The sequence below is a fragment of the Haliotis rufescens genome, unplaced genomic scaffold, assembly GCF_023055435.1.
Source record: "Haliotis rufescens isolate VD_foot unplaced genomic scaffold, xgHalRufe1.0.p SCAF_12, whole genome shotgun sequence".
Lineage (NCBI taxonomy): Eukaryota > Metazoa > Mollusca > Gastropoda > Lepetellida > Haliotidae > Haliotis > Haliotis rufescens.
Window position 1 is genome coordinate 26886599 of NW_025963802.1, and position 13635 is coordinate 26900233.

General features: G+C 39.4%; 1 protein-coding gene across 2 annotated transcripts in view; it reads right to left on the bottom strand.

Annotated features, from left to right (window-relative positions):
• Nucleotides 1-7512: 7512 nt before the first annotated feature.
• The window catches only part of LOC124116030 (alpha-1A adrenergic receptor-like), a 119647-nt gene continuing 113524 nt past the window's right edge, over nt 7513-13635 (bottom strand). For both annotated transcript variants that reach the window (XM_046477234.2, XM_048393465.1), the window contains one exon: nt 7513-9003. In XM_046477234.2, coding sequence (XP_046333190.1) covers nt 8267-9003 — 737 coding nt within the window. In that variant the 3' untranslated portion in view covers nt 7513-8266. The remainder of the gene's footprint in view (nt 9004-13635) is intronic.

A 13635-nucleotide genomic window follows, 5' to 3' on the forward strand; every position in this document is an offset into this window, starting at 1 on the left:
TAATTCAACTTAAAGGGCGTTGTATTTTCAAGTGGGATAAAGCTACACATCAGTCATCTGAAAGGGCGTTGTATTTTCAAGTGGGATAAAGCTACACATCAGTCATCTTAAAGGGCGTTGTATTTTCAAGTCGGATAAAGCTACACATCAGTCATCTTAAAGGGCGTTGTATATTCAAGCTACAGATCAGTCATATTAAAGAGCGTTGTATTTTCAATTGGGATAAAGCTACACATCATTCATCTTAAAGGGCGTTATATTTTCCAGTGGGATAAAGCTACACATCAGTCATCTTAAAGGGCGTTGTATATTCAAGTATGATAAAGCTACAGATCAGTGATATTAAAGGGCGTTGTATTTTCAAGTATGATAAAGCCGCACATCATTCATTTTAAAGGGCGTTGTATATTCAAATATAATAAAGTTACACCTGAGTCATCTTAAAGGGCGTTGTATTTTCTAGTGGGATAAAGCTACACATCAGTCATCTTAAAGGGCGTTGTATATTCAAATATAATAAAGTTACACCTGAGTCATCTTAAAGGGCGTTGTATTTTCTAGTGGGATAAAGCTACACATCAGTCATCTTAAAGGGCGTTCATTTCCAAGTGGGATAAAGCTATACATCAGTCATCTTAAAGGGCGTTGTATTTACAAGTATGATAAAGCTACACATCAGTCATCTTAAATGGGCGTTGTATATTCAAGTATGATAAAGCTACAGATCATTCATCTTAAAGGGCGTTCTATATTCAAATATGATAAAGCTACAGATCATTCAACTTAAAGGGCGTTGTATTTTCAAGTGGGATAAAGCTACACATCAGTCATCTTAAAGGGCGTTGTATTTTCAAGTATGATAAAGCTACACATTATTCATCTTAAAGGGCGTTGTATATTCAAATATAATAAAGCTACACATCAGTCATCTTAAAGGGTGTTGTATATTCAAGCTACAGATCAGTCATATTAAAGAGCGTTGTATTTTCAATTTGGATAAAGCTACACATCAGTCATCTTAAAGGGCGTTGTATTTTCAAGTGGGATAAAGCAACACATCGGTCATCTGAAAGGGCGTTGTATTTTCAAGTATGATAAAGCTACACATCAGTCATCTTAAAGGGCGTTGTATTTTCAAGTGGGATAAAGCTACACATCAGTCATCTTAAAGTGCGTTGTATTTTTAAGTGGGATAAAGCTACACATCAGTCATCTTAAAGGGCGTTCTATATTCAAGTATGTTAAGCTACAGATCAGTGATATTTAAGTCGTTGTATTTTCAAGTATGATAAAGCTACAGATCAGTGATATTAAAGGGCGTTGTATTTTCAAGTATGATAAAGCTACACATCATTCATCTTAAAGGGCGTTGTATATTCAAATATAATAAAGCTACACATCAGTCATCTTAAAGGGCGTTGTTTTTTCCAGTGGGATAAAGCTACACATCAGTCATCTTAAAGGGCGTTGTATTTTCCAGTGGGATAAAGCTACACATCAGTCATCTTAAAGGGCGTTGTATATTGAAATATGATAAAGCTACAGATCAGTGATATTAAAGTCGTTGTATTTTTAAGTATGATAAAGCTACACATCATTAATCTTAAAGGGCGTTGTATATTCAAATATAATAAAGCTACACATCAGTGATATTAAAGGGCGTTGTATTTTCCAGTGGGATAAAGCTACACATCAGTCATCTTAAAGGGCGTTGTATTTTCAAGTGGGATACAGCTACACATCAGTCATCTTAAAGGGCGTTTCATTTTCAAGTGGGATAAAGCTATACATCGGTCATCTGAAAGGGCGTTGTATTTTCAAGTATGATAAAGCTACAGATCAGTGATATTAAAGGGCGTTGTATTTTCAAGTGGGATAAAGCAACACATCAGTCATCTTAAAGGGCGTTGTATATTCAAGTGGGATACAGCTACACATCAGTCATCTTAAAGGGCGTTTCATTTTCAAGTAGGATAAAGCTATACATCAGTCATCTTAAAGAGCGTTGTATTTTCCATTTGGATAAAGCTACACATCAGTCATCTTAAAGGGCGTTGTATATTCAAGTATGATAAACCTACACATCAGTCATCTTAAAGGGCGTTGTATTTTCAAGTATGATAAAGCTACACATTAGTCATCTTAAAGGGCGTTGTATATTCAAATATAATAAAGCTACACATCAGTCATCTTGAAGGGCGTTGTATTTTCAAGTGGATTTACAGCTACACATCAGTCATCTGAAAGGGCGTTTCATTATCAAGTGGGATAAAGCTACACATCAGTCATCTTAAAGGGCGTTGTATATTCAAGTATGATAAAGCTACAGATCATTCATCTGAAAGGGCGTTCTTTATTCAAGTATGATAAAGCTACAGATCATTCAACTTAAAGGGCGTTGTTTTTTCAAGTGGGATAAAGCTACACATCAGTCATCTTAAAGGGCGTTGTATATTCAAGCTAGAGATCAGTCATCTTAAAGAGTGTTTTATTTTCAAGTATGATAAAGCTACACATCATTCATCTTAAAGGGCGTTGTATATTCAAATATAATAAAGCTACACATCAGTCATCTTAAAGGGGGTTGTATATTCAAGCTACAGATCAGTCATATTAAAGAGCGTTGTATTTTCAATTTGGATAAAGCTACACATCAGTCATCTTAAAGGGCGTTGTATTTTCAAGTGGGATAAAGCAACACATCGGTCATCTGAAAGGGCGTTGTATTTTCAAGTGGGATAAAGCTACACATCAGTCATCTTAAAGGGCGTTGTATTTTCAAGTGGGATAAAGCTACACATCAGTCATCTTAAAGTGCGTTGTATTTTCAAGTGGGATAAAGCTACACATCAGTCATCTTAAAGGGCGTTGTATATTGAAGTATGATAAAGCTACAGATCAGTGATATTAAAGTCGTTGTATTTTCAAGTATGATAAAGCTACACATCATTAATGTTAAAGGGCGTTGTATTTTCCAGTGGGATAAAGCTACACATCATTAATGTTAAAGGGCGTTGTATTTTCCAGTGGGATACAGCTACACATTAGTCATCTTAAAGGGCGTTTCATTTTCAAGTGGGATAAAGCTATACATCAGTTATCTTAAAGGGCGTTGTATTTTCAAGTGGGATAAAGCTACACATCAGTCATCTTAAAGGGCGTTGTATTATGATAAAGCTACAGATCAGTCATCTTAAAGGGCGTTGTATATTCAAGTATGATAAAGCTACAGATGAGTGATATTAAAGGGCGTTTTATTTTCAAGTATGATAAAGCTACAGATCATTCATCTTAAAGGGCGTTCTATATTCAAATATGATAAAGCTACAGATCATTCATCTTAAAGGGCGTTCTATATTCAAATATGATAAAGCTACAGATCATTCAACTTAAAGGGCGTTGTATATTGAAGTGGGATAAAGCTACACATCAGTCATCTTAAAGGGCGTTGTATTTTCAAGTGGGATAAAGCTACACATCAGTCATATTAAAGGGCGTTGTATATTCAAGTATGATAAAGCTACAGATCATTCATCTGAAAGGGCGTTCTATATTCAAATATGATAAAGCTACAGATCATTCAACTTAAAGGGCGTTGTTTTTTCAAGTGGAATAAAGCTACACATCAGTAATCTAAAAGTGCGTTGTATTTTCAAGTGGGATAAAGCTACAAATCAGTCATCTTAAAGGGCGTTGTATATTCAACCTACAGATCAGTCATATTAAAGAGTGTTGTTTTTTCAAGTATGATAAAGCTACACATCATTCATCTTAAAGGGCATTGTATATTCAAATATAATAAAGCTACACATCAGTCATCTTAAAGGGCGTTGTATATTCAAGCTACAGATCAGTCATATTAAAGAGCGTTGTATTTTCAATTTGGATAAAGCTACACATCAGTCATCTTAAAGGGCGTTGTATTTTCAAGTGGGATAAAGCTACACATCGGTCATCTGAAAGGGCGTTTCATTTTCAAGTGGGATAAAGCTACACATCAGTCATATTAAAGGGCGTTGTATTTTCAAGTGGGATAAAGCTACACATCAGTCATCTTAAAGGGCGTTGTATTTTCAAGTGGGATAAAGCTACACATCATTCATCTTAAAGTGCGTTGTATTTTCAAGTGGGATAAAGCTACAAATCAGTCATCTTAAAGGGCGTTGTATATTGAAGTATGATAAAGCTACAGATCAGTGATATTAAAGTCGTATTTTCAAGTATGATAAAGCTACACATCATTAATCTTAAAGGGCGTTGTATATTCAAATATAATAAAGCTACACATCAGTCATCTTAAAGGGCGTTGTATATTCAAGTATGATAAAGCTACAGATCAGTGATATTAAAGGGCGTTGTATTTTCAAGTATGATAAAGCTACAGATCATTCATCTTAAAGGGCCTTCTATATTCAAATATGATAAAGCTACAGATCATTCATCTTAAAGGGCGTTCTATATTCAAATATGATAAAGCTACAGATCATTCAACTTAAAGGGCGTTGTATATTGAAGTGGGATAAAGCTACACATCAGTCATCTTAAAGGGCGTTGTATTTACAAGTGGGATAAAGCTACACATCAGTCATCTTAAAGGGCGTTGTATTTTCAAGTGGGATAAAGCTACACATCAGTCATCTTAAAGGGCGTTGTATATTCAAGTATGATAAAGCTATACATCAGTCATATAAATGGGCGTTGTATTTTCAAGTATGATAAAGCTACACATCAGTCATATTAAAGGGCGTTGTATTTTCAAGTATGATAAAGCTACAGATCAGTGATATTAAAGGGCGTTGTATTTTCAAGTATGATAAAGCTACATATCAGTCATATTAAAGGGCGTTGTATTTTCAAGTATGATAAAGCTACAGATCAGTGATATTAAAGGGCGTTGTATTTTCAAGTATGATAAAGCTACAAATCAGTCATCTTAAAGGGCGTTGTATTTTCAAGTATGATAAAGCTACAAATCAGTCATCTTAAAGGGCGTTGTATTTTCAAGTGGGATACAGCTACACATCAGTCATCTTAAAGGGCGTTGTATTTTCAAGTATGATAAAGCTACAGATCAGTCACATTAATGGGTGTTGTATTTACAAGTTGGATAAAGGTACAGATCAGTCATCTTAAAGGGCGTTGTATTTTCAAGTATGATAAAGCTACACATCAGTCATCTTAAAGGGCGTTGTATTTTCAAGTATGATAAAGCTACAAATCAGTCATCTTAAAGGGCGTTGTATATTCAAGTGGAAGAAAGCTACAAATCAGTCATCTTAAAGGGTGACTTAAAGGGCGTTGTATTTTCAAGTGGGATAAAGCTACAGATCAGTCATTTTAAAGTGCGTTGTATATTCAAGTATGATAAAGCTACAGATCAGTGATATTGAAGGGCGTTGTATTTTCAAGTGGGATAAAGCTACACATCGGTCATCTTAAAGGGCGTTGTATATTCAAGTATGATAAAGCTACAGAGCAGTGATATTAAAGGGCGTTGTATTTTCAAGTATGATAAAGCTACACATCATTCATCTTAAAGGGCGTTGTATATTCAAATATAATAAAGCTACACATCAGTCATCTTAAAAGGCGTTGTATATTCAGGTATGATAAACTACAGATCAGTCATCTTAAAGGGCGTTGTATATTCAGGTATGATAAACTACAGATCAGTCATCTTAAAGGGCGTTGTGTGTTATGAACATAAAGCCACACGTCTGTCATCATTCACAACGTGAGGTGACGTGAAATTTGGTTTAACGTCGCGTGCAAGATGTTTGCACTTATATAGCGACGTGCATGCACGTGTGTGTCGGGCTGCATGTACTAACCTGTCCGGACTAATGCCGATTGATAGTGCTTGCCCACTGAGTGACCATGTCGCAGTTTAACATGAATGCCCCACTCAGACATGGTATACTGACTCCAAGCCGACCAGTCCTCGTTTTAGTCCCTTTATGCCGAACATACCCTGCCTGCCGAACACCAGGCAGGATTACAAGTACTGTACCATCCTTTAACGTCTCTTTGTATGATGCGGCCAGTGGATCGAACCCCGGACCTTCCGCTCTCCGGGTGGACGCTCTACCATACGACCACGGAGGCGGTCTCATTGACAAAGTTGTGTGTTGAAGTAGCATTAAGTTACACGTCCGTTTCGTAGAGAGCGTTGTGTGTTGAAGTAGCAAAGAGTAAGACGTCAGTCATCCTAGAGAACTTTGTGTGATGAAGTAACATAAAGTAACAAGGCTCTCTTCTTAGAGAGCGTTGTGTGTTGAAGGAGCATAAAGTTAATGTCAGTAGTCCTAGAGAGCGTTATGTCTTGAAGTAACATAAAGTTACAAGGCTCTCATCTTAGAGAGCGTTGTGTGTTGAAGGAGCATAAAGTTAATGTCAGTAGTCCTAGAGAGCGTTATGTCTTGAAGTAACATAAAGTTACAAGGCTCTCATCTTAGAGAGCGTTGTGTGTTGAAGGAGCATAAAGTTAATGTCAGTAGTCCTAGAGAGCGTTATGTCTTGAAGTAACATAAAGTTACAAGGCTCTCTTCTTAGAGAGCGTTGTGTGTTGAAGGAGCATAAAGTTAATGTCAGTAGTCCTAGAGAGCGTTATGTCCTGAAGTAACATAAAGTTACAACGCTCTCAACTTAGATCGCATTGTGTGTTGAAGGCGAATAAAGTAAATGTCAGTAATCTTAGAGAGCATTGTGTGTTGAAGGCGAATAAAGTAAATGTCTGTCGTCATAGATAGCGCTGTGTGTTGAAGGCGAATAAAGTAAATGTCAGTAATCTTAGAGAGCGTTGTGTGTTGAAGGCGAATAACGTAAATGTCTGTCGTCATAGAGAGCGTTGTGTGTTGGGAGTAGCATTAAGTTAATGTCAGTCATCTTAGAGAGCGTTGTGTGTTGAAGGAGCGTACAGCTGCACGTCAGTCATCATAGAGATCGGTGTGTGCTGAAGTCGCATAACGTTAATAGATAGAGCCAGCACTTATGGAGCTGTCACATGCAGTTTCGGGGACCGGTCCCAATGTACACGAATACCAATACAATATAAATCATGTACTGTATCACTTGTTTCAAGTATACACAAATACCAATAAAATTATACTCTGTGTAATGTGTACTAAAAAGGACACTCATACCAACACTAGTACACTGTTTCCCAGTGGAGCTTATATCGACACAAGCCAACCATGTTTCACGTATCCCAAGGGACACTAATATCGACACTAACACTGTGTCACGCATCCCAAACTGACACTAACATCACCGTGTGCCAAGTAGCTATGGACACCAACATCGAAACTAGCATACACTGTGTCACCGTGTGCCAAGTAGCTATGGACACTAATATCGACACAAGTATACATTGTGTCACCGTGTGCCAAGTAGCTATGGACACTAATATCGACACAAGTATACACTACGCAGAGTCGCCGTGCTATGTGTGAAGACTGAGACATTATTCAATCAACAAAAAACATCTAATTGAAGAACATTCTTGTTAAAAATATAATTTATCCATACCATACACTAACTACTTTGACTACATACATGTACATCAGCATGTCAAGCGTAGTGTCATTTTAGTGTTTCAAAATAAACTCTAATGACTCCAAGAGCCAGCTCGTGTAGCGCAGCACGTGACAGTACCAGCGTATCCACAGCCAGGTTGTGTGGAATATTACCAGCTTCACTCGGGTGAACATCAGATGCCTGATTCAATACCCAGCAGAAACACTCACGGTCATCAATAGTGTAGGAGAGCTACGCGAATAATGCTGCTCCTCGCCTCGTCCACGTTAATGCTCTACTCAGGTGCCTCGCTAGTTATTTTCCGGCTTTACTTGCAACTGGAAAGTGTGTCTACATATCTGTTCATCTCTAGACCCGTTCTGATAATACTCACTCTGATTGCTTTGGCAGTTCAGAGCACCACTTACACATAAATAGTTCATCAGTTATTTTCCTTACTGTCAGGTATGAAACTATATTTACTTGCACGTTGAGCTCGACACATGTGCAGGTCAATGAATTTAATTTTCCTCAAGTGCAATACATGCTTTATAGCAGTTTTAATCATGATTGGGGACATGTCAAAAGGTTTTGCCTCTAAATCCACCATAAAACGCACACTCCCCTACAGAGAAGAGTATTGCTTCTCGGTGCATCTCTCTCGCCCGTCTCAGCCAGCCGCCTGCATATATGAATGCATCTCACTGTGTTTCCACTTGAAGGATGGGGAACATTTTGTTTGAAAAGAAGACTAACTGGTACAATCAGCCGTGAATGGCGTGGTTTCATCAGCGTCGGATCCTGAATCACACCTAATCAATATAAGTGGGACATCTGGTACGGTATACGTGGTTTCTTTAACTCTCTTATGATTCCTGCTGTTCACAATTACAGAGTTAACATATTCTTCATCATCGGCAAAGCTACTTTCGTCTAAACACGTTGAGGAGTTTTGTCTCCTATGTATCAAGGAGTCACCTCTATGAAGACATTGATCAGGCAGGAGTGATTCCCGTGTGTCATTCAAAGTCTTGCCTGTTCCACTGTCCGTCTTACAGCTGCTCTCATCACCACTGTCCTCGCAGTACGCCTTCCTCTTCATCTGGAATATTCTCAAGCTATGTAGAGGGGAGTCGGGGGTACCCCGGGAAAGAATGTTTGAGGCACTATGATACTCCTGAGGGACTGCCTTTTTGGCGGAAGACGGGCCCTTGAGGGACACTGGTCTGTAGATCCTCGAGGCCTGACGATGCACCTCTGAGGTAGAATGACTGCGGCTCACATCCATCGACGACGATCGTTCACTCTTCTGCTGAAAGAGCCGTGGACGCCGCCGGAACTGACACAACAGTATACGCTTGAAAGCACGCTGGAACTCCCTGCTGGAGCACGCATAGATGATTGGATTCATGAGAGAGTTGCAGTAACCAAGCCAGAATATTATCTTGAAGAAAATCTCCGGAATCTGGCAGTGCGGACACAACGAACCTGAAACATCAGTCACAGGGTTATTGCATGTTCAGTTTGGGCATTTGTGAAAAACAAAATGATCTCCAAGTGGCTATATTTCATAACACAGATTCCTAATTACCAGAAATGTAAAAACACAACGAAATAAAGACATTGCCACGAAGATAGAATATCCATGCTACAGGCTAATCCTCGAGTATGCCCCTTTGGCATACATTATGTATAAATATAACAAGTAATATTGAATGCAATTGAAGATATAAGGTAGATACGACCGGAAAATTCCATCGGATGCCCATGTAGTTAGCAATACTTGAGTCAGATGGTGTCCATTAAAGATTACAAAAACGACTCTTAGTTGTCCATGCTGTCTGTCTTGCTCTTGCTAGCTATATCACGGCTCCAATATAGGTGTCCATTAAAGTTTACAAAAACGACTCTTAACATTATACTTAACGACAAGAGAAATGTACAAGTTGCTCGTCTAGAAAAGCAGAAAACATATACAGTCAAACACTGCTGTGTCGAAGTTGAAGGGGCCTACTTGCATACTTTGAGTTATCCGACTTTCGACAGAACCGAAAATGATGATTAAAGAGGGAAAACACAGGAACCATGTTTTCACTTCGAGACATCAAAGTTCGACACAACGGTGTATGATTGTAATGGCATCAAAGGTGTATGTTTGACCTGTATAGGTGAGTAACACACCAGTGAAGTGTTTAGACGAACGTGCCCAGGGTTGCCCAGTCGTCTAAGGCGCCGCGATTCGCTGTGCAGAGTTGCGTCCCTTGGGCACGCCAGAAACCTATGGGTTCGAATGCCGGTTCGCCCCAATTATGTTTCTAGGTTTCTCAGCACCATACCCGTGCTCGTGGGTTTCACCGAAGTGGTAAACGTCTGAGACCTGCATCCTTCGGGCTTGCCTCCCACATAAAGCTGACACGCCGCGATATAACTGGAATAGTGTTAAAAGCGGCGTTAAACCCAACTCACTCAATCACTCATTCACTCACTCACTGGAATGAAGTGGTGCAAACATGTTAATTCTACTTTCGAGAGTTACCATGTTTTGCTTAAAGTTGTATCATACTTAAATAACATGACAAGACACAATGTCTTCATTACATTTCTCAAGATTTCAGTGTATTCTATTCCTTACATTTTTTCAATACAGACAGATAGATAGACAGATAGACATTTGTGAGGTCACAGAGTTTCAGCAGAAGGATACAAGGGCAATCGACATGGAACCGAACAATCATCTGTAACGTTATAATGGGTGAATCTGTTGTTGTGCTGATGATGCCATTCATTCCAAATGCTGCCTCACAGAACTATGAGGATCGTCAACCCTTTAATGGAATGTGAATTCTCTCCTCCGAACTAAATCATGCACAGTAGATGCCACTCACATTTGCTGACGCTCTTCTCTCAAGTGTGCAATGAATATGAAAAGTAATTTATATATCATCTATGAAACAACGGTACACCGTCTGTAGCTGAAAACAACTGTCTCAAGTCAGCGGTTGACTTGAGCAGGTAACGACACGTAAGTTAATGTATTTGATCTATACAATACCCATGGACTTGATGAAGCCACACAAGCAGACACAACACAATGGGCGGCTTTTATGAGCTGTGATAATTATACCGATGTCAATATATTCCCATTTTGTATAAATGAAATGAACACATATTCGTCTTGAACATCAATGTGAATCTGATATAGTTGTAAACTGACAGGCATGTCTCAAGATTTCTCTCAACGTTGTCTACTGTATGATGAAGTGACTGCATACTGTATTGTGATGTGATTGTCTTCTGTATGATGATGTGACTGCCTACAGTATGATGATGTGACTTCCTACTGTACGATGATGTGACTGCCTACTGTATGCTGAATTGACTGTCTACTGTATGATGAAGTGACTGCATACTGTATGGTGATGTGACTGCCTGCTGTATGATGATGTGACTGCCTACTTTACGATGATGTGACTTCCTACTGTATGATGATGTGACTGCCTACTGTATAATGATGTGACTGCCTACTGTATAATGATGTGACTTCCTACTGTATGATGAATTGACTGCCTGCTGTATGCTGAAGTTACTTTCTACTGTATGGTGAAGTGACTGCCTACTGCATTATTGAATGATGATGTGACTGCCTACTGTATAATGATGTGACTGCCTACTTTACGATGATGTGACTTCCTACTGTATGATGATGTGACCGCCTACTGTATAATGATGTGACTGCCTACTGTATGATGATGTGACTTCCTACTGTATGATGAATTGACTGCCTGCTGTATGATGATGTGACTTTCTACTGTATGGTGAAGTGACTGCCTACTGCATTATTGAATGATGATGTGACTGCCTACTGTATAATGATGTGACTGCCAACTGTATGATGAAGTGACTTCCTACTGTATGTTGATGTCGCTGCATATTGTATCATAATGTGACTTCCTACTGTATGATGAATTGACTGCCTGCTGTATAGTGATGTGACTGCCTACTGTATGATGATGTGACTGCCTACTGTATGATGATGTGACTTCCTACTGTGTGATGAGTTGACTGCCTGCTGTATAGTGATGTGACTGCCTACTGTATGATGATGTGACTGCCTACTGTATGATGATGTGATTTCCTACTGTGTGATGAGTTGACTGCCTGCTGTATAGTGATGTGACTGCCTACTGTATGATGATGTGACTGCCTACTGTATGATGATGTGACTTCCTACTGTATGATGATGTGACTTCCTACTGTATGATGAACTGCCTGCATGCTGTATGATGATGTGACTACCTACTGTATGATGATGTGACTGCCTACTGTATGATGATGTGACTGCCAACTGTATGATGATGTGACTGCCAACTGTATGATGAATTGACTGCCTGTTGTATAGTGATGTGACTGCCTACTGTATGATGATGTGACTGCCTACTGTATGATGATGTGACTGCCTACTGTATGATGATGTGACTGCCTACTGTATGATGATGTGACTTCCTACTGTATGATGATGTGACTACCTACTGTATGATGATGTGACTGCCTACTGTATGATGATGTGACTGCCAACTGTATGATGATGTGACTGCCAACTGTATGATGAATTGACTGCCTGTTGTATAGTGATGTGACTGCCTACTGTATGATGATGTGACTGCCTACTGTATGATGATGTGACTGCCTACTGTATGATGATGTGACTTCCTACTGTATGATGAAATGACTGCCTGCTGTATGCTGAAGTGACTTTCTACTGTATGGTGAAGTGACTGCCTACTGTATGGTGATGTGACTGCTGTATGATGATGTGACTGCTGTATGGTGATATGACCTCCTACTATATGATGATGTGACTGTTATATGGTGATGAGACTGCCTGCTGTATGTTGATTTCACTGCTGTATGGTGATGTGACTGCCTACTGTATGATGATGTGACTGCCTGCTGTATGATGGTGTCATCGCTGCATGATGATGTGACTGCCTACTGTATGGTGAAGTGGCTTCCTACTGTATGATGATGTGACTGCTGTCTGATGAAGTAACTGCCTACTGTATGGTGATATACTGTATGAACACCTTCGACAAATTGGGCGTCTCTCAGTGAGGATGCTGAGTGAACTGTTGGTGATGATGCAGCCTGTGTTGTATGCGGGGGATAAATGCTTACGAACGTTATCAACTACGATATGATGTGTTTTTACGAAACATTCCAAGGCGTCAGCTGTCAGCGTAATACAGTAAAAACATCCTGAAAGTTTTAGCCGCGGGTTTAAATATTCATCGAAAACATCATACGATGTATTATTGAAAGCTTTCAAAGTGCTCCATCTGACCTGAGTTTTTAGGGACGCTCATGGAGGATTCTTTCACAACATCTGCCACCCGCAAGGATCTTAAATAAAGGACCTGAGACTACAATAAACACAAGGATGATAAACTCCCCTCCTCCAGTTTCCCGCTACAGGTGTTTGCAATCTTGTCTGTCACAAGCAGATAACAACAAACAGTTCACACACATGCAACAAACACTGAATGTGAGTCAATGGTAATCTTTTGTTTAATCCAGAACATGCGCAGAGGGTATATTCTGCATTCTAGTCGACACATCTCATCGTCAATATAAATATAGCCATATGTTATTTCATGTTTGCTTTCAGAGTGTTTCTGACTGGTGTAATACCTGGAGTATAAACCAACACGCAGACTTAAGTAAGTAACTGAAACATTAGCATTTAAAAGGTTTGCATATATTATGACGGTTGCCCCAAAGTTTGGGATATCAAAAAGAGTAATTTCTCGTCTGTGGGACAAGCACCGCCAAACGGGTTGGGGTGCAATGTGACCTGGGCGTGGCAGGCCTGGACAAGGACACCTAGATCAGTTCATCTCATTTCATTCATTGCACGTCACAACAGGAAGGCAAATTTCAACATCTACTTTAAAAACTGGTTGTATGCAGCCCGCCTGATAAAAAGGCGTTACTAACGACTAGGTGCACCATGGCGACGCAGTAGTTGTCGACCTAGCGGCGATCAGTATGCCAGGGCAACAATTCTTGACGGTGATAGCTATGGGGACGGCAGTGTCATGGTGTAGGGCTGGATCGTACATG